The 25802-nt window shown below is 47.5% G+C and overlaps 1 protein-coding gene across 2 annotated transcripts in view; it reads right to left on the bottom strand.

Annotated features, from left to right (window-relative positions):
* Positions 1 to 9241: 9241 nt before the first annotated feature.
* The window catches only part of LOC135233206 (probable E3 ubiquitin-protein ligase HERC4), a 367748-nt gene continuing 351187 nt past the window's right edge, over positions 9242 to 25802 (bottom strand). For both annotated transcript variants that reach the window (XM_064296521.1, XM_064296519.1), the window contains exons 9-13: positions 24507 to 24630; positions 20798 to 20965; positions 14691 to 14803; positions 12634 to 13035; positions 9242 to 11841 (exon numbers count right to left, since the gene is read on the bottom strand). In XM_064296521.1, the coding sequence (XP_064152591.1) occupies positions 11482 to 11841; positions 12634 to 13035; positions 14691 to 14803; positions 20798 to 20965; positions 24507 to 24630 (1167 nt within the window). In that variant the 3' untranslated portion in view covers positions 9242 to 11481. The remainder of the gene's footprint in view (positions 11842 to 12633; positions 13036 to 14690; positions 14804 to 20797; positions 20966 to 24506; positions 24631 to 25802) is intronic.

Genomic DNA, 25802 nt, shown 5'->3' with positions numbered 1-25802 from the left:
GGCTGGGATGATGGGTGGGGGGGGGTGGGTTGTACGGCATCCATAAACACATGAATAAATAATAAACGTTACCATGTGCTTGCGTATTGCTCTGTTTCTTCTTCGCGCCCCTCGACTTTTTGAGACTCCAGATCCGTCCGCGATGCCCGCTGCTGATTGGTGCAGGGGTACGTCCTGTCCGGGGCTTGTCTGCTGGTCTCTCGGTGACGGTAACCGTCTACGTCTTCGCTTCACGTGTTAATTCACGTGGCCGTTCTCACGGTTGCCGCCATCGGCTGAGGATCTACGTCCAGGTGGAGGACTCCATTTCCAAACGGCAGGGGATAGGAATGCCGTGGCCTAAATCCTGAGGCTTAGCGCTTTTCGTCTGAAGTGGGGTTTATGCAGAACTGAACGGTGCATCATTGCTGCAGTGCTGGAGCCCCGTGGCTGTGGCAGACAGGGAGAGATCTCCTCCACCCATTTCTGTTCTCCATCTTCCTCTCTCTACCCTTCTATTTTTGTCTTTATTCCTCTTCCCTCCACCCTTTTTCTCACTGCCTGCCGTCATTTCCATCTCTCTCCTTTCTCTCTTCGTCTCCCCTGTATCTCTCTTCCAGTCTTTCTCCCTCCCTATCACGCTCTCTTGTTAGTCCTAGAGACTGTAAGGTGTAAGATCACAGATATGTGATTAGAATGTTGAACGTTCTAATGCTTATGTAACAATCACTATGGTAATGGAAAGCAATGGGGCACTAGAACACTGATTTGTTGGAAAAACACTGCAAAAAGCTACTCTTCAAAGGGTTAACACGTATACCTGAATAAATAATCAAGATTACCCTGATGGTTGCTGCAGAGCAAAAAAGTATATATTAAAAACACTGAGTTTACCCCCACCCCCACCCCCACCCCCCAACCCCCCCTCCAATCAGGTGATGCAACTGGGGAGACAACACCAGCAAAACAAGCACCTTCCGCATTTTAATTTCTTCTTTAAAAAAAAAAAAAAAAACTTTCCCTTGCGATAATCGTATGAAACGCGGCGTTCTCCGCATCGCCCGATTCCCCGGCGTTCTCCCGGCGTTAGCGTAATGTTGTCTGCCGGGTCCCCTGGGGCCCGCGCTCTCCCTGCCGGCTCCCTGATTCGCTGTGTAAAAGCGCCTCTGAATGATGGATTACTGTGTCATTGCTGCCTGCGAAGGATTAATTTGTTTCATTGATTTCTCTTTAGGCAGAATGCCAGCGTTTGTTGCTTCCCACCTTTTCCCAGAGAGTTCCAGCTGTAATAGACGGTAATAGTCTAAGACAAATCAAGCCGTTCCTGTAAAAATAGAGGCAAATAACCCTGACTGGAGCTCCCCCCGAAACGCTGGGAGATGCTCGCTCCGTGCCCACTTCCACAATGACATTAACAGTGGGGGAGAGAGAGAGGGAGAGAGGGAGAGAGGGAGAGAGAGAGAGAGAGAGAGAGATACATGCTAACAGAACCGTAAGTGCAGAGAGAGACATAGAGAGAGAGGGAGCGAGAGATACAGTCACATAACCATAAGTGCAGAGAGAGAGGGAGAGAGAGACACATAGTCACAGAACCGTTTAAGTGCGGAGAACTTAAAGCAGCCACTCATGGCTCAGAATGGATGTTTAATGTCTGGTTGCCTGGCTGTTGTGCCGTTCGTATTTGTCCTGTGATAACAGCCGCTGCTGCCGTCGCCTCTTTAAGCCATTCTGGCTGTTTATTGTGCAGAACAGAGAAGTGTTTGCTGAATGTGGAGGTGGGTGGATTCGCATGCGTTCACATATGCCATACAATACATTACACCCTCTGGATAAATACACACACGCACACACACACACACACACACACACACACACACAACAATATCCATCCTGTATTCAACTTGGTGCTCAACCATGCGTTATCACTGAATATGACATAATATAGGAAGATAGAGATGCGTAAAGATGTTCTTTTTACAATCCCTTTTTGATGGAATGTAAAACAGACACCCACACCGATTTTACAGCAACGTAAATATTTTGCAGTACATACAATGGCTGACAAAGTGAGTGTATGGATGTCAAGTGCATTCTGGGCTTTGACTCCAGGCCTGGTCCTGGACTTCTATTGCCTCTGATACGGTAAGCTGCTTACATGCACAGTGAGGGATTCTGGGTATTCCTCTACTCAGAGAGAGTCGGAATGTAGCGCTTTCTTTCCTTACACATTAAAAGGCCAAAACTCAAGGTAAGACATAATTCAAAGTTTAGACGTTACAATCTATTAAATCCCATGAGTAAATATTTGCAGATCACCAGTGGTGCAAGATAGACATTCAGTCGCCCCCGATATTCAGAGGTGCATACTGCATACTTCTGTGTGCCATTTCCTCACCGTTATGAATCCATTTAAAGAGTGACCAACAACCTACAGTGTAATACCATTCCCTACAGCATGGTCCTTATAAACACCAATGAAATCTATCTGTTTCCTTTCACTATTTGACATAAACATGTGACATTCCTCAAGTGTAATGTAGAAATGTCTACTCTCTCTGCTACGTCTATTTCCCCAGTCTCCAATAACATGGTCTTGTTTTGGTTAGAAAAATTCTCTGCCTTGGTAGGTGAGCTTCGTACACTAATAAACAATTAATTTTAGCGTGGTTGTTTTGAGACTCTTATGAGAACTGGGAATGTTCTAGAGTACCATTTATTTCTATTAGGTATCATGTTCACAAACACCCTGAACAACCTCAAATTTTCATTGTCAAGACTAACTGCTGACTCACAAGTTTTTTTTTTGTTGAGAAGCCCCTGCCAGAGACAATGTTTACATTTTTTTCTGTTTAGCTCATATTATTGCGACACATAGCTAGTTTATACCCTGTATTGCTACATCTATTATGATTCTTTGATTAAAATGAAGCACAACAGTTATACACAGTTTCACTGAGTGAACTGTTTTTTTTCCCACTTGCCCATTCTGAAGCCATTTTTTTCTAATCTGAATATGGGATTTAAAATTACGTCAAGGTTGCCCTTTTCATTACATTACAAACATTTAGCAGACACTCTTATCCAGAGAGACTTACACATCTTCCTCAGTTTTACATAATACATCCATTGATACAGCTGGATATTTGACTGAAGCAATTGGGGTTAAGCACTTTACTCAAGGGTACAAGAGCAGTGTTTTATCAGGGGATCAAATAGGAAACTTTTAGGTTACCAGCCCAGTTCCCTAACCATAAAATCGCACCACCGTCCTGAGACCAATTTTGAAGTAAATATCCCCAGAATGCTCATGGAAACTGGTCACAACCTACACATTCTAACACAAGGCTAACGTATGATTCAATGTTAATTCGATACAAGTTCAAACTTCACACAGTAGAACACTTACCAGTGAACTAAAGAAAATGTAGATTATGTCTACAGCACAGCTAGATGTGGCCAGTCTGCATATACGTGTTTAAACGTTCTGTTTGAACCCTTTTTAGTGACTTCAACAGGATATGCAAATGAAACCGACTACAAAACATAGTGAGCAATGCAGTAGTATCAGCCTACATAAGTAGAAGTATTATATATTTTTCTACAGTGGAACCTGGAGTTTGACAGGGATCCAATGGCTATTAAAATCACCAGAAGACAATCAATTACACAGTCGTTTCCTGTTTAAAGGGTAAGTCCTGAAAGATTCACGTTGTTCCTTATTTTCCATTATAGTACGCATCCATTTCAAAAGTCCAGTCTAACTGTAATAAAAACCCCAGTGCACAGCTCTCTCTACCTGTCTCTGTGCTGTAAGAGGCCGCAGATTAGAATACCAACATTTTTAATGAACACAGTAAATAAGAAGTGCCATTTCTGCTCCAAGGGTGAAGACGGTTTCTGAATGATCATCTTGTTTCTCCTTGGCCAACCTGCAGCTGATTTGAAACCCTAATTTGACATGAACGGGGCCCTTAGTGTTTGAAGATTAGGTAATCTTGCTCTTGATTTGGTTCTCTACTTGTGGAACGTGTATTCCACTTCGGAAAACACACTTTCCCAGAGGTCCTTGTTTTCTTAAGTGTTCTCAGGAAGGTTAGTGGTCAGGTAATTGTCCAGCTGTGATCGGGGCTTATCTTAATTGCTGGTGCTTTAGCACAAGCTATGATTCCCGTCATGAAGTGGCCACCAGTTGCCAAGTGAATGGCATAGTGGCCTGTCATGTTGAAACCATTGGAATGAAGCCATTGGCAAGAGATTGGACAGAGAAGTTTCTGGAACCCAGAAATGAATGGTGTGATATGCCTTCCGTGACTCCCAAATATGAAGTCATCATAGTATTTGTAATACAGAGCAACATCTTTCTGTTGGCTAGTGAAGGTAGTGATCGACAGAGCATGTTTTTCAAAGCATTTTATTAAACAACCAGGTCAAGCTGCGATCTCTTTTCATGTTTAGTTACAGATATCAATTGTGTGCTCTGAAGTCAAGTTTCTCTGCTGCTTTCAACCGCTTTGATGTGTATTGTAGTGTTGCATCACTTCAATGTGAATTAGACTCTGTGAGAGGGATGTGTACTTCAAAGGGAATGGATAATATCTTTCCTTATCAACTTGAAAATAATACTTTTGGACCAGTATGCCTTAATTTGATCTTTACTGCTTTATTATATTTTCTTTAATTGCTGTAATATTGGCTTGTGCTTCTTGAGTAACCCCGAGAAGGTGACAAGTGCAGAAGGATCTTTTTTAGTAGTTAACTTTTGATCCCACCTTCAGTTTACAGTGGGAGGTTTGAAGAAAGCGGATGATCTCCACTCCAAGGAAATATGCACAATTTTTATAGGGTAAAATACCAAAGCCAACAGATAAAATGAATTTATAGAAACAATTTTGTGTAGAGATCCAGATGAAAACGAACACAATGCACATTCAAAAATAGTTCTCATAAAAATGTGAGATTCTTAGTGCTCTAAACAAATTTATAGTTTGGGAAGATACGCTACATAACAGGCCTGTTGGAACAAACAGGCAAGCAGAAACAGTCACATTTGTGCCAAAGCTACTCTGCACCCTGGCTGCCTTCGAACTCAACCACTCTCATGAGCAAATGATTGAGTCATACTACAGGGACTTGGTCAAATCCCTTTTCCTGACAAATGGCAAATTAGAGCACGTGTCTGGAGCGCTCACATGGAAATTCAGACACAGATAATGACACAGTAAACTATATTTGGATATTAGAAATTTCCTCAAAAAAAAAACTTATGAATACCCCAGGTAAACAGGAACAATACTGATAAACTAATTGCAGGCAGATGTAAACATGTATTTATATAACAGACCTTTTGAAATTCAGCACATTGCATTCTGTTTGCTCTTATCGAATAAATGAAGGCCATGCCTGACTGATCTTGTTCGGTGATGAATTTGGCTCGCCTATGTCAAGGGTCACGGGTGACCTATAAAATATTTCCAGGGCCTATCAATATCTTTGACATGCAGACTAATACAGTATAATATCGTAGGGAAATCGACACACCCCGTGCTAAAGCATCTGCTGCAGAGGATGAACAGGGGTCATAGGTTAGTGGGGAGATTTCGCCCCCTCCCCTCTTTGTGGGGTCCACTTCATATGTGTTTGATCACCGCAGCGGCAATTATAAAGGTATACTTCAGACAGGTCAAAGGGGAAGGTCAAAGAGCAAGAACCTTAAACCAGTGGCCAAAGTCAAAGGTTAGGATGGATATACGGCAGCACAGATTGCTGTTTCTCCCTCTAATGAAACAAAGCAGCCAAGACTGCATTTTCCGACAGTCAGTGGGCCACTGAAGGTTAATTCATTATTATTATCATTATTATTTTTTGCTCATTCAAGATTCCCTGGCCATTTTCATCAGTGCGGTTTTAAATATTATAAATGGGCCCTCAGCTCTGGGTAAATACCTAAATAATGACATAATCTGTCATGTGACCGTACTGTATGCCTCTCGCCTCGCCCCAAAGTGGCACCGGCTCTTAAGGGCTATTAAATATGAATGGGCGAGGTCGCGCAGGTCGCGGCGCGCTTTTAGCACGGGGGCGAAGCGACGGCGAACGCGAAGGGGTCAGAGTGGAACCGCGCGCCCCTCCGCGTGCGCCGGGGGAACGCGCCCCGGCTCCGCGCGTTCCCTCCGGCGGTGATTTATGAGCGCAGATACGGGCGCAGATGGGAGAGCGCTCCCCTCTTCCAGCCTCTGTCAGATTCGGTAAATCCGCCTCTTCCTCACATCAGTCACCGTGTCGCGGGGAATCACCGCCGCGCGGTCCCCAGCAGAGTGGAAGCCCCCCCAGCCGCCCCCGCCCCCCCCCCTCGCCCTCGCCCCCCCCCATGAGAAACACCCCCCACCCCTTTGTTTCTGAGACACAGTGTTTACCGCCACCCCGTCCGTGTCCCGAAATGACCGTTTGATCGCTTTCACGAGCCTGCAGGGATACGGCATGAAACTCTGGAGTCTGCAAATGCAGCTTCCGTGGGTCCCCTTAAAATTGCAGAATGAAACAAACTTTTTAATCCAGGCTTTTTTGAGGCCCCCTTCCCTGCCTTGGGGCCCCGGGTAGTCAGTTCCACTGTTCTCCCCACTGTGACACCACACAAGCCTACATTCAGTATCTCCACAATATGACCCCCTCATGGCACTGAGCTTTAGCAGTGTGAGCGGATTCTATCCTTACACAAATATATGCAACAAAATTTACTTGATATGTTTCTGAATAAGGCTCAACTGTGAGAATGCAGTCTTATGAACATGCAATTTTCTCTTGTTGTGTGGAATTCCTAATAGAATATTGCTATGTTGTGACCACAAAAAAAAACATGCTTTATGACTGATAACCATCAGGGGATGGTACATACAATAAGCTGAGACTTGACATTCCTGGAACACTGGCATTTTTACAGATTCCATTTGGGACAATAAATGTGTTCTAAGACTGCTTGTGGAATGTTCTGGACACAGTGTTATCTCACAACGAACCGAAAACCTAACCAAAATGTTTCACAATGTTCTTGGTATTGTTCATGTTAGCTGGACAGCAGCTGCAGTGGCCTTAAACCTCTGAAGAGCAAGTTTCGTTTTTTCAGAGTTCTAAGTCATGTTCTGGAACTTTATTGCTTTCAAGTACCAGTAGTGATTGTTACATCAGCGTTAGAATGTTCAGTTAAGAACATTCTAATCCCGTATGTTTGATTTTACACCTAAAAGGATTAAAGGGGAAGAACCTCTTGCAGGGGAACCATCGAGCTATGGACAAATCTCATTGCCTTACCAGTGGCAACTTCGGGGCTGTCCGCTTCCCTTCTCCCCTTTGGAACAGAGAACGTTCCGGAGGGGACGGTCTGTTGCCGTGCTGCCGAGCGTCCGGGGGGCTTCTCCAGAAAAATGCTTCTGAACCGCGCGCCAAAACGGAAACACGGTCTGGTGCCGCGCGTTTTAACCTGAACCATAAAGGAATATTTTTCTTTACTCTAATAGTAATAAATTTCGTCTCCCCCCGCCCTGCACACTCCTGTTATGTTATTCCACGTGTTTTTCATGGGAAGATCAAAGAACAGCACTTAGCCACACCGCGGGCAGCAGGATACACGTGCTCGCACCTTTTGCACTTGTTTAGTTAGTCTTGATGCCACATGTTTTTACAGTTCATTTTGAGTGTGATTTCTCTTATGCTCCGGGGTTTTTACTGCTGTTACTAAAACGACTGGTTTCCAGGTCACTACAAAGCATGATCGACAGTCTGTGCACCCCTACAGTCTCAATGGCGATAGGCCAAAATCGTAAAAGATTACGATATCTGACTAGGGACGCGATCGAATCCACATATTTTATTGGTGATTCCAAATAAAATAATCCACGCAGGCAAGACGAACGGGCGCAAATTCAGCTAAAATAAATCCATAAGTTGATTCTATTTCAACAGCTTTCGTTACATCTAAGCCCACTCAACACCCTGGTAATTGATTAATGGAGTCAATATACGTGCATCGCCATCACTAAGGAGAACCTACACATCTTTGCTCCACTGCAGAGACCGGTGCGGCCCTACTGGGGGGAGCCTGACAAAGGCATTAACTTTCCCCCCGAAAAACCTTAAGACATCCTGAAACGCTGTTTATAATTGCGATTGCTTCTGCCACAGTAATCTATTTACACAGGCTGTGGGTCATGGTTGCCATATAATAATGACAGTAAAATTATGATTCTATAAACAGGAGGAGTCATAAGCATCATTTTATGTGCTATCAGGCCCATTTTACGTTTGATGGTCTTCGATTCAGGACACTTTTTTGTGGGGATGAGGGGCGGGGAGGTGATGGGAGCAGGGTTCTTTTTTTTTGTTGCCTTACTCCTGGGATCGTCTGCTAACCCACTCATGGTTTAGAGGGAGCGTTCACATTTAGGATACTTCTTTCTTTCGGGTATCCATTACCCCGCAAAAAACATTCCTCTTTTGTGGCAGCTGACTGTCGTATTCAAGCGGTCATGTGAATATGAGTGTGTGTGTGTGCCATACTGTACGTCTGGATCTAGCTCTGTTCTCTGGACATCCATCATTCAGATCTAGGAGGCTGCATTTGTTCCGGAAGAAAGATTTACGCCATTATGACCCCGTGTCAAATCAACAGATTTTTACAGTAAAATATGATTTTATCAATACGCAGATCGATAGTGCAAGTTGCCCGTCGCGTAATTGTCACGGCTGCTTGTATCAATAAAGCTGTCAGTCCTCGAATCCTGCAAAGAACTCAGATATTGAACTTAATAAATGTCCCTCTCTTTTTTCCTTCTTCGTGCAATATTTTTATCTGATTTATTTGCGTCTCCTCTTCTTGTTGTTGCAGGTCCTTCAAAAGGCTACATCCAGTAACACTGCCACACAAGCAGTATGGCTAAAACTATGGTAGCCAGCTGTTTTCAGTATCACTACACAAAATATGTGTGCAGTGAAATTGCACAGTTCCTTCATATAGTATATTTCTGAATAAATAATAACTTTCATTTTTGTTTTAGGCATAATCCCTATTTTATTGTGCCAGCTTTCATGGCGGCTTTAGTCAGAAGAACAATATAATATTTTCTAAAACATTTTCTCTTAACAAAAACAACCACACCAGAGCTGGTGCATACTCATTTTTCTACAGTATGTTCTACCAAAGAATCAGAGACAGATAGCTGCAGAAGTAACCAGACCGTGAACACATTTCTGATTGACAGACAGCAGGGGGTTGCTTGTGAGTTAATTTTATTTATTTATTTTTATCTGAGAGAGGTATTGTTTTCCATTGTTTACAGTAACCATCTGGACAAACAAGAAACACACTCTTTAAAGTAGAAATAACATAAAATAATATAAAGTACAAAAAGCAATACCATAATTCTATCAAAACCTTCAGTCTCCAATGCAAGCTTTAAATGCTTCGAAATCATTTGTATTTATATGATTGGTTTGATGAAAAGAATTGCAGCTATACTGCAGACGCAAAGTATCATTAAAGTTGGACTGACTAGGGTTAATGACAGGTACACTGAATACAATAAAATACACAAAGTAACTAGAAATATTGGGACCACAACAAAGAAAGAATCACGTTTCTGCATTTATATATGTGTGACAACAAAAAGACATGGTAAATGGTAAATGGCCTGCATTTATATAGCGCTTTTATCCAAAGCGCTTTACAATTGATGCCATGGAACAATAGCATGAATCTCAGTCATTATGTGACTTCAAAAACTATGAAGCCAAAATGTGGAAATTGGAAACCACTGAACACACACACACACACACACACACACACACACAGGGATGGACAGACAGACAGACACACATGCATTTGCATTCTAACACGCACGTTCAGCGAGGCAGTTGAAATCAGGACTGTGTTTCAGTGACCTGGTGTCCCCGGAGAAAGATGACTGCCAATAACACTTCAAAGACAATACAGGAGAAGTAAGCTCTTTTACTACAGTTTGCCGCTCCTGTAATTTCCAGCAGCGACTGTGAATACAGATCGAGTGATTGACTAACTAGACGTTCCTCCGTGTGATTTATGGAGGTGGCCCACCTTTTCTAGCCGTGCAGGTTATCCGGGACAGTTGTACATCTTCCCCCCACCGGGCGCTAAATCAGAGCTCACGTCAAAGAGGCAAGAGTTAAATAATAACCTCCACTTTTGTTATAAATCTGTCAAAAATTAAACCTGCACAGGGGCTGGTTACAGCTGTGGGATGGAGGGGGGGGGGGAGTGGATCTATACGCCCATTAATGCAGCTATTGATATACTGCAGGTGGGTTTGGGGTGGGGGGCGGGGGGGGGGGGGTTAACTTTGGGCTGAAGGTATGAGGAAGAGCGAGCGGTTCCGTGACGGAATGGCCGCTCGATCGACTCCCGTTACGCGGGATCGATCGGGGAGGAAACCCTCGCAGCGTTCGAATGCTCAGACCCGGGCCGCGGGGAGACAGGAGCTCTGCTTTGACCCGGCCCGATCCATAAGGACAAAAGCAATTGCGGATAATTGATGGGAACGTTGCCAACGAGAAGGCACTAGCTCAAGTCCAGCATTGGTCACAACGACTGGCCATTCTCACAAGGTTAAATCAGGAAATCCCCGCACCCTCATTTTCATATTAGTGTAAATAACATGAATCTTGGAGATTGTATACACAAGGTCTATCAACAAGTATAATAAAACAAGAGAGAATAACGAGAAAAACTTAAAAAACATGAAACCAGGGCACATTTGCTTCAATTAACCCCACAATGAGAAAACCTATGGAGGGGATTACATCATAATTTGCTCAGGTCTTCGACCGCGTTGAGTAAACTGTAGGAGCCGGTAAATCTCTCACCACCGAAGCCGCTGAGGGTGCGTTGTTTGTATGTGCGTGAGCGCGTTCAGGAACCTTCATCTGCCGTCGTATTGAGCGCTCAGAGCTAACGGCGCTTAACATCAAGAACAAAACTAGAGAGCCTCGGAAAACTGTCATGTTCGTTTGTAGTTCTCCAGGGGAAATAAGTAGCAAGTAGTTGTTTTTATTGTAATCATCCCGTTTGCAGGAAGAAAAAAAAAAAAAACCTCCTCCTTCATGTATTGATCTCTGAAACAAATCAATTTCTCCCACACAGGCGAGCGCAGCGGCGCACACATGGGACGGGTTGTAACGCGGATCCAGGAAATGCCTCGCCGTGAAATTCCTTCCAAGAGTCAGACGTCTTCGGGACGGCGAACACGTGTTCCGGGGGGGGGCGGTACGGGCTACTGCCCCACGGAAAAACAGACGGTTCGCCGTGTTCCGCCAAGCGACTCCTAGACCTGTTTGTCTGTAAACAGGGCCAAATCGCGGAATTGATTCGTCTTTTTCGGCTAACGTTAGGAATCAAAAGCGTGACTGCTGTTTTGGGGGGAGGACGGGGGGAGGACGGGGAGTCCGAGTGCTCGGTAGCTGCAGGGGAGGGGTGAAAGGTCATCGCTTTTGGCCGTTGGCCGTGGCCACGCGCTTGTGGGACAGCACGGGGTCCGCTGACATGGACACGTCCTTCCAGGCCGTGCCGGAGGAGTAGGTGGCCTGCTTGTGAACGGGCCTCGCGGGGCTGACCGGGGGGGTTTGGCACCCAGCGAGGGAGGGGGAGGAGGTGGGCCGGGCCCGGGGTCGGGGGGGTGGGTTCAGGGGTGAGAGGTGTCTGGTCCTCCAGGGGGAGGGGCCAGGGGAGAGCATGCGAGTGGGCGGAGCTCCGGGGACAGATCTCTGCTGGAGGCCTCTGGGGCTGGGAGCCACACTGCTGTCGGTGACGCTGTCACACACCCACGGCTTTCTGCTGGAGACCTGGAGACACACACACGCACACACACACATGCACACACCCATGCACACACAGACACACACATACACACACAACACACACACACAAACACACACAAACACACACACACACGCACACACACACACACGCACACACAACACACACCGCACACCACCATGCACACACACACACACACCACACCACACATACACACACACATGCACACAGATACATGAACACACACACAAGCACACACACCATGAACATACAAACACACACACACACGCATGCACACACACACACACACGCACACATACAAACACACACACACACACATGCACATGCATATGCACACACACATAGACAAACACGCACCCACACATACACACACGTGTACATACATGCGCATATTCATAAATGCATGCATATATGCACACCCAGATTGACATGCGGTGCATACACTTGCAAATGCACCCACATATACACATTGTTTACAGTCTGACAGGTTGACAAATCGCGTCCTTTCGCGCTGTAATTGGACTGGGAAAAAAAAGCCCTGATGAAAAAGTTCAGTCTGAATCATCTTGCTAATATCTGCGCATGAAAAATCTGCATAAATTATGGCGCTGATTTAATGACCTACGTTATACGCACCACATCCAGGGATTCTAAACTCAGCATAAACTGACAGACTGAAAAAACACCAGAAACACACAATAATTATAAAGGGGCAAATGAATGCAAAAGGAACCCCCCAAATCTGTCACCACTGGCCTGAGGGGTGGTAAGAGACCTGCCAGTAGGGCGGCGCTCACCTGTCCGGGCTTGGATCCACGCCGCGGTGGGCGTCTCCCCTGCAGCCGCGGCAGGCCGCCGGGCCGCCCCGGGTCCCGTCCCCGCGGGAGCGGCGGTCCGTCCGGAGACGGGGGCGGAGTCAGACGGCCGACGGCCGGCCCCCCTCTGAAGCCCGGCCCCGCGGGACCGGCGGCCCCGCCGTCGTCCGCCGGCGGCGTGATTGACGAGCGCCCGCTTCCTGGCGGCTCGGGCTCCGGCTCGCCTGGGGCCCCGGCGGCCGCCGCCGCGTCGTCGTTCGAGGGCCCCGATCCGAGGAGGTCTGTTTTATCCATGTCCCCGGGCGGAGCGTTCCCACACCGGCGTCTGAGCGCGGCCTCGCCGGGGTTCACTGGGTCCCCCGGTTCTGCTGCGGCCGGGGGGGCCTGGAGCGGCGGGCGGGAGACGGAGCGTGTGCTACATGCATTAGCGCCCCCCTCCACCCCACATTGAGTCTGTCTGAGATACACACCCACCCCCACAGAACCCCATCCTACACCATCCCCCCATTCAATCCTCCCTTCGCAGAACCGCAGAAAACCCTCCATTACACCGCACCCCCATAGATCCTTCCAGACTTCTCACATCACCCCATGCCCAATGTTCCCTCCACAACACCACACTCCCTCCCTGCCCCCCCCCCCCAACCCCCCCAACCACGCCCAATGCCACCCACCCCAGCACCCTCTCTCACAATCCATCCTCCTCCCACCCAAACCTGGTCTCACTCAACACGTCCTGCCCAGTCCGGCAGGGCGACACTCCGAATGACAGACAGAACAGGAAAACAAAATAACAATAATTACATCTCAGGGGTTATTACTGGTCCCCCACAGGTCAGGCTCGACCAATGGAATGCGTGGAATCGGGCCTCGCAGCGCACCGTCTCTTTCACACTAGCGACCCTGTACAGCCCTCAGTCTGACTGTGAAGAAACGGGGAGAGTGCTAGCTAGCCTAGCCTGTGACGACTAGCTAACCCGTTCTGAAAGCTAAGCTAGCCGCGCAGCCCTAATTGGCTTCATTAAGGGGCTTTGGTCTAATTCCCGGCTCGGAGGCTGCGGTCGCATACGGCACCGACTCGACAAATGTCTGTTTGCGTGGCAGCCGCGCTAACAGCGCGGGGAAGCTAGCGCGCGGCGAGCCGTGTTTGTTTTTTTGTCTGCGCTCGGCAGACGCCGCGGCTCTCGTCGAAACGCAATCAATAAAGATTCCGCCGAGCCGCATATCAGACGTGATATTCAAAAATGGGGGTGGGGGGTTGGGGGGGGCGGGGGGGTGTTGTACGAAAAACTGCGTGAATCTGCACCGCAACATTTGACCCCATTTAAAAACTTGATACCAATTAAGCAGGACTTTTCATGTAAATAATTCAGTAGTCTCTCTCTCTTTCCCTCCCTCTCCTCTCTTTCGCTCTCTCTCTCTCTCTCTCTGGAAACAGACTGCTTAATGAAGCCTTCACTTCAGAAAGTGGAGCAGAAAGATGGCCCATTTTTCATTAGATTTCTTATTCATTATTTCTTTTATTTGTTCTCGTATTTAGCTATTTTTTTTACCTTTTCGCCGTAATGGTTTATTTCAAGACCTCCCTGCGATGCGTCGCGGTAACGAAAGACGGAGGAGAGAGAGAGAGAGAGGAATACTCTCTTGAGAGTCTGTGCAAGATGCACCTCCACCCCCCACCTCCCCCCCATACCCCCGCCTCCCGCTGTACACATAGGTGGAAGTGTAGAGCATTCAGCTGTGGTGAATGAGTGAGAAATACAGCAGGATAAATGCTAGAACGCAACTGATTGACAGTGTGGTGGGGGCAGAGATTTACATGGGAGAATGCCTGTGTATATGTGCGTGTGTGTGTGTGTGTGTACAGGTGTGACTCCAGGGTCACTCGAATCATAAGAAGGAGAACAGTCTATTCACGCTGTTTGTCTTTGTGAAGGGTTGTGGCTCAGAAACAGGGCGAGAGAGAGAGAGAAAGAGAGACAGAGAGAGAGAAGGAGAGGGAGAGAGGTACCTAGTGCTTGACTGAACGCGTGTCTTACTTGCTTGCTGTTTTCTCTTGGTTCGAGCTCCATTGGCTGGGGATAGTTGCTGTCTTCTTTGAAGAGAGCTCCAGTTTCTCTGAAATGAGATTCCCTATTCCCACTGCGCATCTCTGCAATGGCAGGGAAAACACACATCAGCAGCTGCACTCTGCTTTCAAGAGTTACCCAGAATATGACTGGAGTGCCTTCCTCTCCTCTCTCTCTCTCTCTCTCTCTCTCGCTCTGTCTCTCTTTCTCACTCTCTCCCTCTCCACACCTCCCTCCATCCCTGCTTCAGCCTCTTCCACGGGCATCGAGAGGTAATTACCGCCAAGCGGTCGTTGCGACCGTAGATGGCCTCCAAAGGTCTCACGCAAGTTTACATGGTTGGGCGTTCGAGATCTGGTCAAGGGATTCAAATGGGTGAGCAATGAGATCAGACAGACCAAAAAAAAGCGTTTAAAAAAAACAAACCGACAAAGTCGCTCCCTCCCTCCAACATCGATCAGGCAAGATGAGCAAAGTGCGTCGTAACGCATGCAATCGCCGTGGCGACGAGTTTGCAGCCATACCTCACAGAATATGGTTGACCGTTTCAGTGTGGAATCGCCTGATTGGTGTGAGGTGGCTGAACGCCGTGTAGTTTCGGCTGAGACGTGCTCCCTGGCGACGAGGCCCAGATCACGTCTCCAAGACCCCCAGCATGGCCCCACAGCCAGCCCCCCCCACCCCCCGCCTCCCCCCTCGCTGCTTCTGGAAGACGGTGGAGCTCGACGGAAGGGTTGCCAAGTCAGTAGACACTTTTAAGCGAAGATTAAAGGTTTTTCTTTTTAATCAGGCATTTGGCAGCGAAGTTCGCGCTTCACCCCATCGCTACCAGGATCAATTTTTAATGCAGCTGTGCACCCAGCAGCCGGCTGATTGGCAAGAGAGGCACTATTTACAAAGGCTCTACATACAAATGTTCCACAGATTTATGCGAGGGGCACAATTGATGGCTGTGAAGGAACTGTAAACGAGAACTGCTGCGGGTGAGTTTCTGAGTGACCTCCGAGGGTTGCCAGATCACCATTCCACACGTGGTCAAGTCTGTGGATGTGCGTCCCCATGATCCTTAAGGACATCCTCCATCCTGTCTCCGATTGGATGGTTGGCTTCATACCTGAACCGTGCTGATGCCCCCTTTACGTTATTGGTACTTGGTACTCACAAACCCTTGGTACTCACAAATGACATCATGGAAAGCCGTGCCCTATTGATGGATTGGAGGAGGCTACAGAAGACAACCCTGATGCAAACTGTGATCTGCTTGATCTACCAGATCTAATGGAAATGCAATATGCAAAAACAATTATTCTAACAAAATACATCATCCAGATACAGCGTCACTTCACAATATATGGGCAATATTGTAAATAAGTGCAATAACTGTATTTATACAAGAATGTATTGTCATGTATAATAATAATAATAATAATAATAATATATTGCAGTGCATTCCATATCCTTAAAGGTAAATGTTGGATATATCCTTGCCCGTGATCTATGGATCTAATGTTTCAGGCCTTGTGTGCGTGTGTGTATATATGAGTCCTAGCCTTGTGGAGCTCCAACCTGATGAATCCTATGAATGGCTCTGTCGCTCCCTCCGTGACCTCACAGGTCACCTGATCCAGGAGGAGAGGAGGGCGGGGTGACCCGGGCCCTCCCCCCCCCCTCGAGGGCCCGACCGCCGCTCGGCCATTCAGGACAGAGCGGGCCATTGATTTCGCAATTGACCCTGCCTCTGGAAATCGATGCGGCCTTAAATGGCTTCATTGTGAACGGCCGCCCTGCGGAGGAGAGGGGGGGGGCGGGGAGGGGCGGGGCTTTCGGTTCTGAAGAGCAAGGCCAAGTGCCGTCTGAGGCCGCGGTTCCCTTTTTTCCCCCGCGCCCGGCGTCGGCGAATCAGACGGGGGGGGGGGCGGAGCCAAACCCACGCGCACAGGATCGCGCGCGGTCGCGCTTCGTCCTTCGTCTGTTATCTACGGAAGAATCGACGCGAGCTCCGTTTCTCCTCAAAGGGAGCTGGCGGACGATCAGCCGGTCGGCGTGGCCGCCGTTCCTCTCCCCTCATGCGCTGTCGGCTTTGGAAGAAGAAGAAGAAAAAATCTCTGCCGGCGCCGCTAATTTGAGTTATCTTTAGCCGCAAACACAGCCGCTGGTCTGGGAATCGCGTTAGACTGGTAACGTAGGATCGCTAGTATAAGCCGGGTATATTTATGCTCCGCTATATTGTAAGTCACATTGGATGATAAGATCCGCTAAATGAACGTAATGTAATGTCCTGCGATGTCATGTCATGTCATGTCGTGCTATGTCATTTTATAATGAACAGAGGGAGCCAGGTGACAGTAGGCTGTGAAGATGAACTGCTCAAGTTTAATACAGTTCTCGGCGCAGTGTCTCCTCCCGTGAAGCTGAAGCGGACGCAGCCAATGAGCTCCGAGCTCCAGGCTGCCCAGGGCCCGCCGCCGAGCTTCTGCGAAAGCGGCCTTCTTCCATTAGGGCCTGACGGGAGCAGAGGGCTGCATTAGGCATCGCTCTCCCCGCTCCTGACACAGGTAATAAAAATGAACAACAGCCCGGCCTAGTCCGGTCGGGAGGGGTGAGGGGGTGGGGGGGCGCTCGGGGGGGGGGAGGGGGGGGGCCGCTGTCACCAATTTGCCACGCGTTTCTTCGGCTGGGTGACGGAGGCACTGTTTGATAAACAGAGAAGCCCCGCTTCGATTTTCCATCCATTCCCATTTGGAAACACATGCGTCTTTTTGGAGAGCGGGGGGGTGGGGGGGGGAGAGAGAGAGACTGTGTGTGTGTGTGTACGTGTATGTGTGTGTGTGTGTGTGTGAGAATGAGCGTGTATGTGTGTGCACGTGTATGTGCGTGTGTGCGTGTGCGTGTGTGTGTGTATGAGTTTGTGTCAGTGTGTAAGTGTGAGTGAGCGTACGTGTGTATGTGTATGTGCGTATGTGCGTGTGAGTGTGTGTGTATGCGTGAGTGTGTGTATGTGTGTGTGGGTATGAGTGTCTATGAGTGTGTGCATGTGTGTGTGTGTGCGTGTGAGTGAGTGTGTGTATGTACGTGTATGTGTGTGTGTGTGTGTGTATGCGCGCGTGTGTGTGTGTGTGTATGTGTGAGTGTGCGTGTGTGTATGAGTGTAGGTCTCCAGGGTAAAGCAGGCCCTGATACAGGCCTGTTTAGGCTCCTGACCCGCTGGAGCATCTCACAGAGAGACTGACAGCAGAGTGAAGCCTCAGTACACCTCTCACTGAGGGACAGCCTGCTGAGAGAGTTTAATCACAGCCCTACTGATGAGAGAGAGAGAGAGGGGGGGGAGGGAGAGGGAGGGAGGGGGGAGAGAGGGGGGGGAGAGAGAGGGAGGGGGGAGACAGGGAAAGACAGGGGGGAGAGAGAAAGGAAGTGAGGGACACAAGAAGAGAGAGAAAGGGAGAGACATGGGGAGAGAGAAAGGGAGAAAGGGAGAGCGGGAGAGAAGGAGATAGAGAGGGAGACGGAGAGAAGAAGAGACAGAGGGAAAGAGGGAGGGAGCAAAAGTAGAAGAGAGGGAGAAAATGAAGGAGAGAGGGTGAGAGGGAGCTTATGAAAGATGAGGAGAGAGCGAGAGGGGGAGTGAAAGAGAGGGGGCTGAGAGAGTAGGTGGAAAGACAGGAAGACAGGAAAAACGGATTAAGAGATTGCAAAAGAGCAATAAACAATTAAATACTCTGCTATTTTAGTCTGTGGGAGAGGGAAAGAGATAGTGATACACAGAGGTTGATCTACACACACACACACACACACACACACACACACACACACAACACACAGACACACACACACACACACACACACACAAGGACACACACACACACTGATGAGGCTGATAATACAGAGCAGTGACAGGTGCAGTCTCAGCTCTCAGATTATACTAATGCCTGACGCTACACCTTTCACCCCGCATCCACCATTTTAAGACCGTTACTTTCACCGTTATGTCAAAACCAGAGGTGGGGTGCTGAACCCTCCCTTATAAGATTTAAGAAGATCAAGCAGCAAAGTCTCTGCTTTAAACCTTTTCCCTCGTAAACTCTTTCCGAAAAGGACAACTCTGTCTCTCCAGCACGGAAGATCAAACCCATATTTAAAACAGGAAGTCAGGACAGTACGCCTAATAGGATTCCAAACCCCAGGGTGAGCCTGGACAGCCTTGTAATCAGAAAGGTTTTGCACAATTACTGGGAGACGTGAGACTGTGCTTGACGCAGCCAAGCTGAGCAGGCACACAGGTGATACTCTCCTGCAGTAACAGACCAGCAAAGCTAGCGCTTGCAACACGCTTATCTTGGAAATGAAACACAATCCTCATGAAATCATTAAGTAACCATATCATGCCATAAATAGCTTTTGAGGGCAGGGGGAAGAGCTTGTGATCAGGGAGAGTGAAATAAGAAAAATGTCTGCCTTTTGATTTGAGTTCTTTGATTTCAAATTTCATCTATCATAACACTGGATTTTCTTGGAGCAGACGTGTAATGTTGCATTTAAGGAGCATTTCCAAGCAGACCATTAAATTACTGGGTCATCTTCCGGTACAAATATGACAGCTCCAGTCAAATTTTGTGTTGCCAACTCCCTCACAAATAAATGACCCAAGCTTAATACAGAGAGCTTGTAAGCCATTTTCCGCAACAACGTAGCATTAAAATGAGAGACCTGCTGTGTTCTGGACATTCGATCGTGAGTGTAAATTGCATCCGTTTTCATTGCCAGATAAACATCAGGATCATGGGTTGTGCCACTTAATCAGGTTACATTCTTGTATTCAGGTCAAATATTTTTTTTGCCGCAGCTCTTGTCAGCTGGTCAGGAATTTAATAACATTAACGGAAGCTCTTCCATTTTATGAAATTGCACAAACAGAACTTGCTTCCGTCGGTGAGGTTTTAGCCAGGACAAGGAGATTGTCTACGTTCGGTGGGAGAAAAAGACCAGCAGACTTACATAAGAGTTAATACAGACTGGCAGGTCTTGTATGATTCTCATAGCCGAGATAGAACGAACAAACCTTTCGCCTTCGTCCCGATATTTCCCGCTTTCTCTAGGGGCCCTGCCGCAAATCTAACACGATACTGGGGACGCTACAATATTACAGAAGTGCATGCTGGGAAGGCGATACATGCACAGAGAGAAGAAGCGGTTGTGTTGGGCGCACACGTGCACATACACACATATAGACACGCACGTATGTGTGGGTCATTCCTGATAAATGTTCAATCACGCAGACACATTCACACAGACCAAAAAACTAACAAAAAAAACAGAACAAACACACCCTTCCACATCCAAATCCTACTCCCCCAACACACACACAGCACACACACTCACATCTTTCCAAATGCCAATTAGCACAAATCAAGACTCACTGACTCATCCACTGTAAACAAAAAAACACAATATAATGGCTTCCAGTGACAGTCTCAGCTGAGCATTGTTAAAGGCGATGATGTCACTGGGCATCAGGACAATATGTGTGTGTGCGCTTCTGTGTGTGTGCATGTGTATTTGTGCATGAATGTATGGTGTGGTGTGTGTGTATGTCGTGTGTGTGATGCTTCTGTGTGCCTGTGTGTGTGCATGGTGTGTGTTGGTCGAGAGGTGTGAGTCATGTGCAAGTGTGTGTGTGTGGATGTGTGTGTGTGGCCTGTGTGTGTCATGTGTGCAAATGGTGCGGTCTGAAGTCTGTGTGTGCAGTGTGTGGTTATGTGCGTGTGGTGTGTGTGCTATGTGTCTGTGTGCGTGTGTGTGTTCGTGTGTGGGGCAGAGTGTGTGCGATGTCTGAGTCTGTTGTGTGTGTGTGTGCTCTGTGTGCTGTGTGTGTGTAATGGTGTGTGTGTGTGGTGTGTGTGTGTATTGCTGTGTGGTGGCTGTGTTGTGTGTGCATGTGTGTATGCAAGTGTGTGCGAGTCTGTAAGTTTGTGTGTGCGTGTGTGTGTGTGTGTCTGTGTGTGTGTGTCTGTGTGTGTTGAGGAGAGTTTAAGTGAAGTGCCAGTCATACGTGTGGAGGGCTCTCAGGAGGCAGGTCCCACCTGCTCTGGGCCTAACCAGGGCCAAGGCGTGCCACGTTCCACAGCTCACTGCACACACCTCCCGAACCCCCAGCGGCACCCTCTCCGGGCTCCACGCCTGCTGGGACCTGGAGCGTCCCGCGTCCATCACGCCGCGGCTCCTGCCCCACGCGAAGAGCTCCCCGTCCGCTGGGGAGAGAGGGCACACCGCACGCGGCGTCTGTCGGGGTCGAAGGTCACCTGACAGCACCTGGCTCTCGACGACAGGGCGGGAGGGTGACGTTTGTCATTACCTTCCCCTTCACTGTCCTCAGGTAGGCTCTGCTTTTAACTCTCGTTATTATTATTTTATTTAATCAATCACGCCAGACACATCCAACAGTGTGTGCACATAATTAGAATCACCAGAAGAAGAGACCGAAACAATTCCGCTTTTTTCTTTCTCCATTGTCCAAAATCCAAAATTGCATTTCAATGGAAAAACTTGGAAACAATGGGAAAATAAACTCTGTTTTCAGGCTGTTGCTTTCTATTTTCTTTGTTTTTTGCTCCATGGAAAATCCAAAGTAAATCAGCCTACATTTAAAAGCCAAGAAATAAAAATAAAAGGTAGACGATACACAGGAACTGTCGATGTATAAACATGTATACAAACATTATAAATATATAAAAATGTTTCCTTGTTAATAATCACTTTCCAGGGAAATGGACAGTTTGACCCTATGGAGTGTGGCATGGTGAGGTGTCCCGGGTGTGTGGTGTTTACAGAAACAGGCTTTTTATCACCGCGTTCTGCTTCTCCCCCTGCCCCACTCCCCTGGTTTAAAATCCCGGGCATACGATCCCACGACTCAGGTTTCTGTTTGAACGGCAGTGTTTTAAAAACATTTTTGCTGGGGGGTGGGGGTGAGGTGGGAGGGGGGGGGGGGGGACTCCTAACACAAGAATAACACAGAATTGCGACTGGAAGGGTCACAGCCGGCAGTAGCCGGAGGGGGAAAGCAATCTTATTTTATTTTCAATTTAAAACAGATTAAGTTGCTGGCGAACATTAGTACATTGATAATTTCCTCCGAATTAAAAAAGACACATTGACCCTAATTAGAACCATTTTACCGGAACTGTCAATTATCCTGTGTCAGAGTGGCTAATTCAGAACAGAAATCTCTTAATTAGACACATCTCTGATTTCGGCTCTAGCCAAGAGGCAAGCGAGAGGCGCAGTCATCAGACACTTCGCCGAGGCCTGCCTATTCAGATCTGGCTGTAATAAATTTATATTTACTGCCTATATTGAGGACGTTTAAATTATGGCGCACAATAAACCTGGCACACACATTTCAAAACCTCTTTCAGGGAATGTAAAAGCAATATAGTAAGCAATTTTCCAAAGTGGATTACAAATTTCACATCTAGGTTTTATAGCACATTATGATAACTTAACCACATCTAAATGTTCTGCATAAAGAGGAAATGTGCACTGCTTAATATGCTATTTTTCATATTTAAGAAGCATTTTACAAACGCTGCCAAGGACCGGAGCTGGGCGGATTGTATTGTAGGGAGTCAATAAGCTTTATGAGGTTGATTTTAATTATCGCAAGACATGGCTATCCCGCGTAAATCTTGTTTACGCGGCAATGTGAGCCGGCTTTCCCATGCAACACGCTTCTCTGTATTTCTGCATCGTATAGGCAGGGACGGGTCAAGAAAACATCAAATCAAAAAAGGCAAAAAGACGCCTGAATTAAAAATTTAAAATACAACTTCCTGGGGAAAAAAATAAGTAAATGGGATGTTTGCAGAGATCCTAGTCTAGTATAGCCACCCTCTGTGTTGATTCAACGTGAGCTGTGAGATTAGTTTGGGTTACATGAAAGGACTTGAATCTGCCGCACAAGTGTAAATCACGGTGGTGGAGGCTAAGAGGAGGACAGCCCAAGAGTGGGCTGAGAGTCTGAAGTACTGAGGCATAGCATGTACAGAATGTAACCATTAACTCTTTGAAGTCTGGGTTTCTGGAAAGTTTTTCGTCTAAACTCTAAGTCAGTGTTCTAGAACACCATTGCTTTCGGTTACCAGTAGTGATTGTGACATCAGCATTAGAATGTTCAGTTAAGAACATTCTAATAAAATAATTTCTGATCTTATGCCTTAAAGCATGTGTCCTCAAATCTGGACACATACAAATCCAGCCCTGGTTTTCTTTTTCCCCAGGTACTTAACTGAACAATTAGTGCGACTGATTGGCCAGACTGTATTCACACCTGACTCCCAGGTAACGGGAGGGAGGAAAACCAGCAGTTCATGGACCTTGAGGGCCTTGATTTGAATAACAGGGCCGTAAAGGGTTAAATTCTGACCTTTGTCCCCTTCTGCAAGGATACATTCAGACAGATGTGCGCTTTATTTGTGGCATGTTCCCAAACCTATGACTTTTACGACAATGCAATATATTGAGAATATATTACATTAAAATACATTATGAAGATGTTATTGCAATGGTGCACAAATATATCCCTGAAAATGCACAGGGGGCTGGGGGGTAGGGGGCTCACTGCTGTCAGGACGAAAGAGGCCATCCAGGGGGGGAGGAGGGGGATGCCATTTGAAAATGATGACCTTGTCGGCAGTGGAGATTTGTCTGGGAGTAGCTGTGATTTAGGAAGTGGTGATGGCAGGATCTGGTAGAAGAGGTAGGAGTGAGAGAGAGAGAGAGAAAGAAAGAGAGAGAGAGAGAAGGGGGGGGGGATTCACGCCCACCTCCGCTGCGCCCCTCATTGCACTTTTGTTTTTTTTTCACTCTCCATGCAGAGATTTATTGGAAAATTCTTCTGAAAAAAATGGCAGGGATTATGTTTTCTTGGAGGATAGTCATCTATTAAAGGTCAGATCAATCCCGCACTAAGCATGTTTTATAAGCAATCCATAAAAAGCTTGTTTTAAATAATAACATTTTATGGATCACCTAAAGACATAACCATAGCAGAGGGAAAATTCAATGCACCACAAATTCAAATGCTCAAAACCAATATGTTGACTACTGTTCAGTTAATGACGCAGTGGCATTTGTTCAGTGCAATACAGGCTGCCTCTCCCAATACAAGTCCGCAAGTAATTATTCAGATACTATACCATGCACTGGCAATGTGAATTTTCAGGGAAAAAAGAAACAAAAAAAGAAAAAAAAACATTCAATCCACTGGGCTTGATGACTGCTATCAGGGAGGGTGCGGTTCAGATTGTTTCAATTGTGAAGCAGTTCTGATTTCTAAGTGAAGAAGTTACGCTTTGTAGTGCCCTTTATGTGAAGATTTCAGTATTCCGTTAGGAACAGATGTGATCAAACTCATTACGGCGTCGGTGTAAAATGTAATATTCTCCCACAGCGTTAATCTGCATCAACGATCCGCTGCTGCCTTTGGTTTTTCATTCCGGCTCTGATCCTGATTATTTAATGGCTGCATTTGATTGGATGGGACCCGGACTCACCTGCTGTCAGTCAATGCCTGGACCATAAATAGCCAAACCCATCTGTGGATAACCAGTGTATTACAGTATCACATACGTCTATGGTCCTCTGAAGACGGCTCAAAATCAAATCTAGTGCATCAGATATTCTATGGTAGAATCAGACTGTGGTATCAGAAAGAGAACCCTTGGTTTGACGCTGAGCTCTGGAGGTTGACGGTTTCCATAGGGACGTGAGGGGGACTCCGGGGTGTCTTACCTGTGAGCGCGGCGCTGTAGCTCTCCCCGGCCTCGATCTGCAGGACTCCAGGGGACAGCACTCCGGACTGGAGAAGACAGGGAGCAGAGAGGAAGGCCATGTTCTGCCCCTGTCCCAGCTGACCCTGCGGAAACACACAGCACACATGATACACACATTTCCACCCCTGCACACACACAGTGGCACACATATACATGTACAAACACACATGCACACAGACACAGACACAGACACACACACTTGTATATACACATACAAACATTTACACATTTACACACACACACATGCACACACAAATACAAATACATACCAACATACACACACACACATACATACAAACACAAAAACACATGCACACATACAAACACGCATGTATACACATACAAATTCCAACACACACACACGCACACGCACCCGTACCTGCACCCACACACACACACACATACACCCACACCCCTTCCCCCCCCCCCACACACACACAAACACGCGCACACTCAATTACATTTGCCTCCCCTCTTCCTGAGCGAGCGCGGTCGCGATGCGAGCGAGCGACTCTCTCCCTCCTTCCCATCGATTCCCACGGCGGCGGCGGCGTCTTTTTCGCCTTTCTCATCTTCCAGTCGGACTCTCCGGCGGCGCTCGCGCCCGCCCAATCCAGGCGCTCCCGCGCTCGCCCCCCCCCCCGCTTCGCTCCTCAGCGACATCGCCGCACTCTCCACCGCGCGTCTCTCTCTCTCTCGCAAACACGCGTTCTGATGCATTCCGATTGATTAGGCTGCAGAGAGCCGGGACCACTTTGTCTCCGGGTTTGACAATGATCACACGCAGCACGCCTGGCAGCCTGCTCCGACAGCCCAGCCGCTGGCTGCTAGCGTCCCTTCCCCTCCCCTCCCGCTCTCCTCTACCCCCCCCCCCCCAGTTGGGAAGGGGAGACCGAATTAGCCAAAGAGGGGCCTACTTATCGCGCTACGATTCCGCAAAAGATCCACACACAAGTAAACCTTAACACTGTTTTAAAAACGTGTGTGCTGCGTTTCTGAACTGCAACGTATGACACGCCGGGCCTGGCGGCCTGCCTGGATCCCACTTAAAGGATCGTCATTCGGGGAAAAATAAATTTCTCTAACTGGAGAAAAGTCAATGTTTTCATTGTATTTGCCGCAACGAGGCTGACAATTTAACGTCTCGTCACTTAGGCCATCAGTTGGTTAATCAAATCCCCAACCCCAACCCCAACCCCCCCCCGCGCTCTGTCAATCATAAATCTGTCTGTGAACCGCGTGCCTTTAGACTCCT

Source organism: Anguilla rostrata, chromosome 10 (assembly GCF_018555375.3).
Source record: "Anguilla rostrata isolate EN2019 chromosome 10, ASM1855537v3, whole genome shotgun sequence".
In the NCBI taxonomy this organism is placed as follows: Eukaryota; Metazoa; Chordata; class Actinopteri; order Anguilliformes; family Anguillidae; genus Anguilla; species Anguilla rostrata.
Note: the sequence above shows the minus strand (reverse complement) of the source record. Positions and strands in the feature narration are given on the sequence as shown.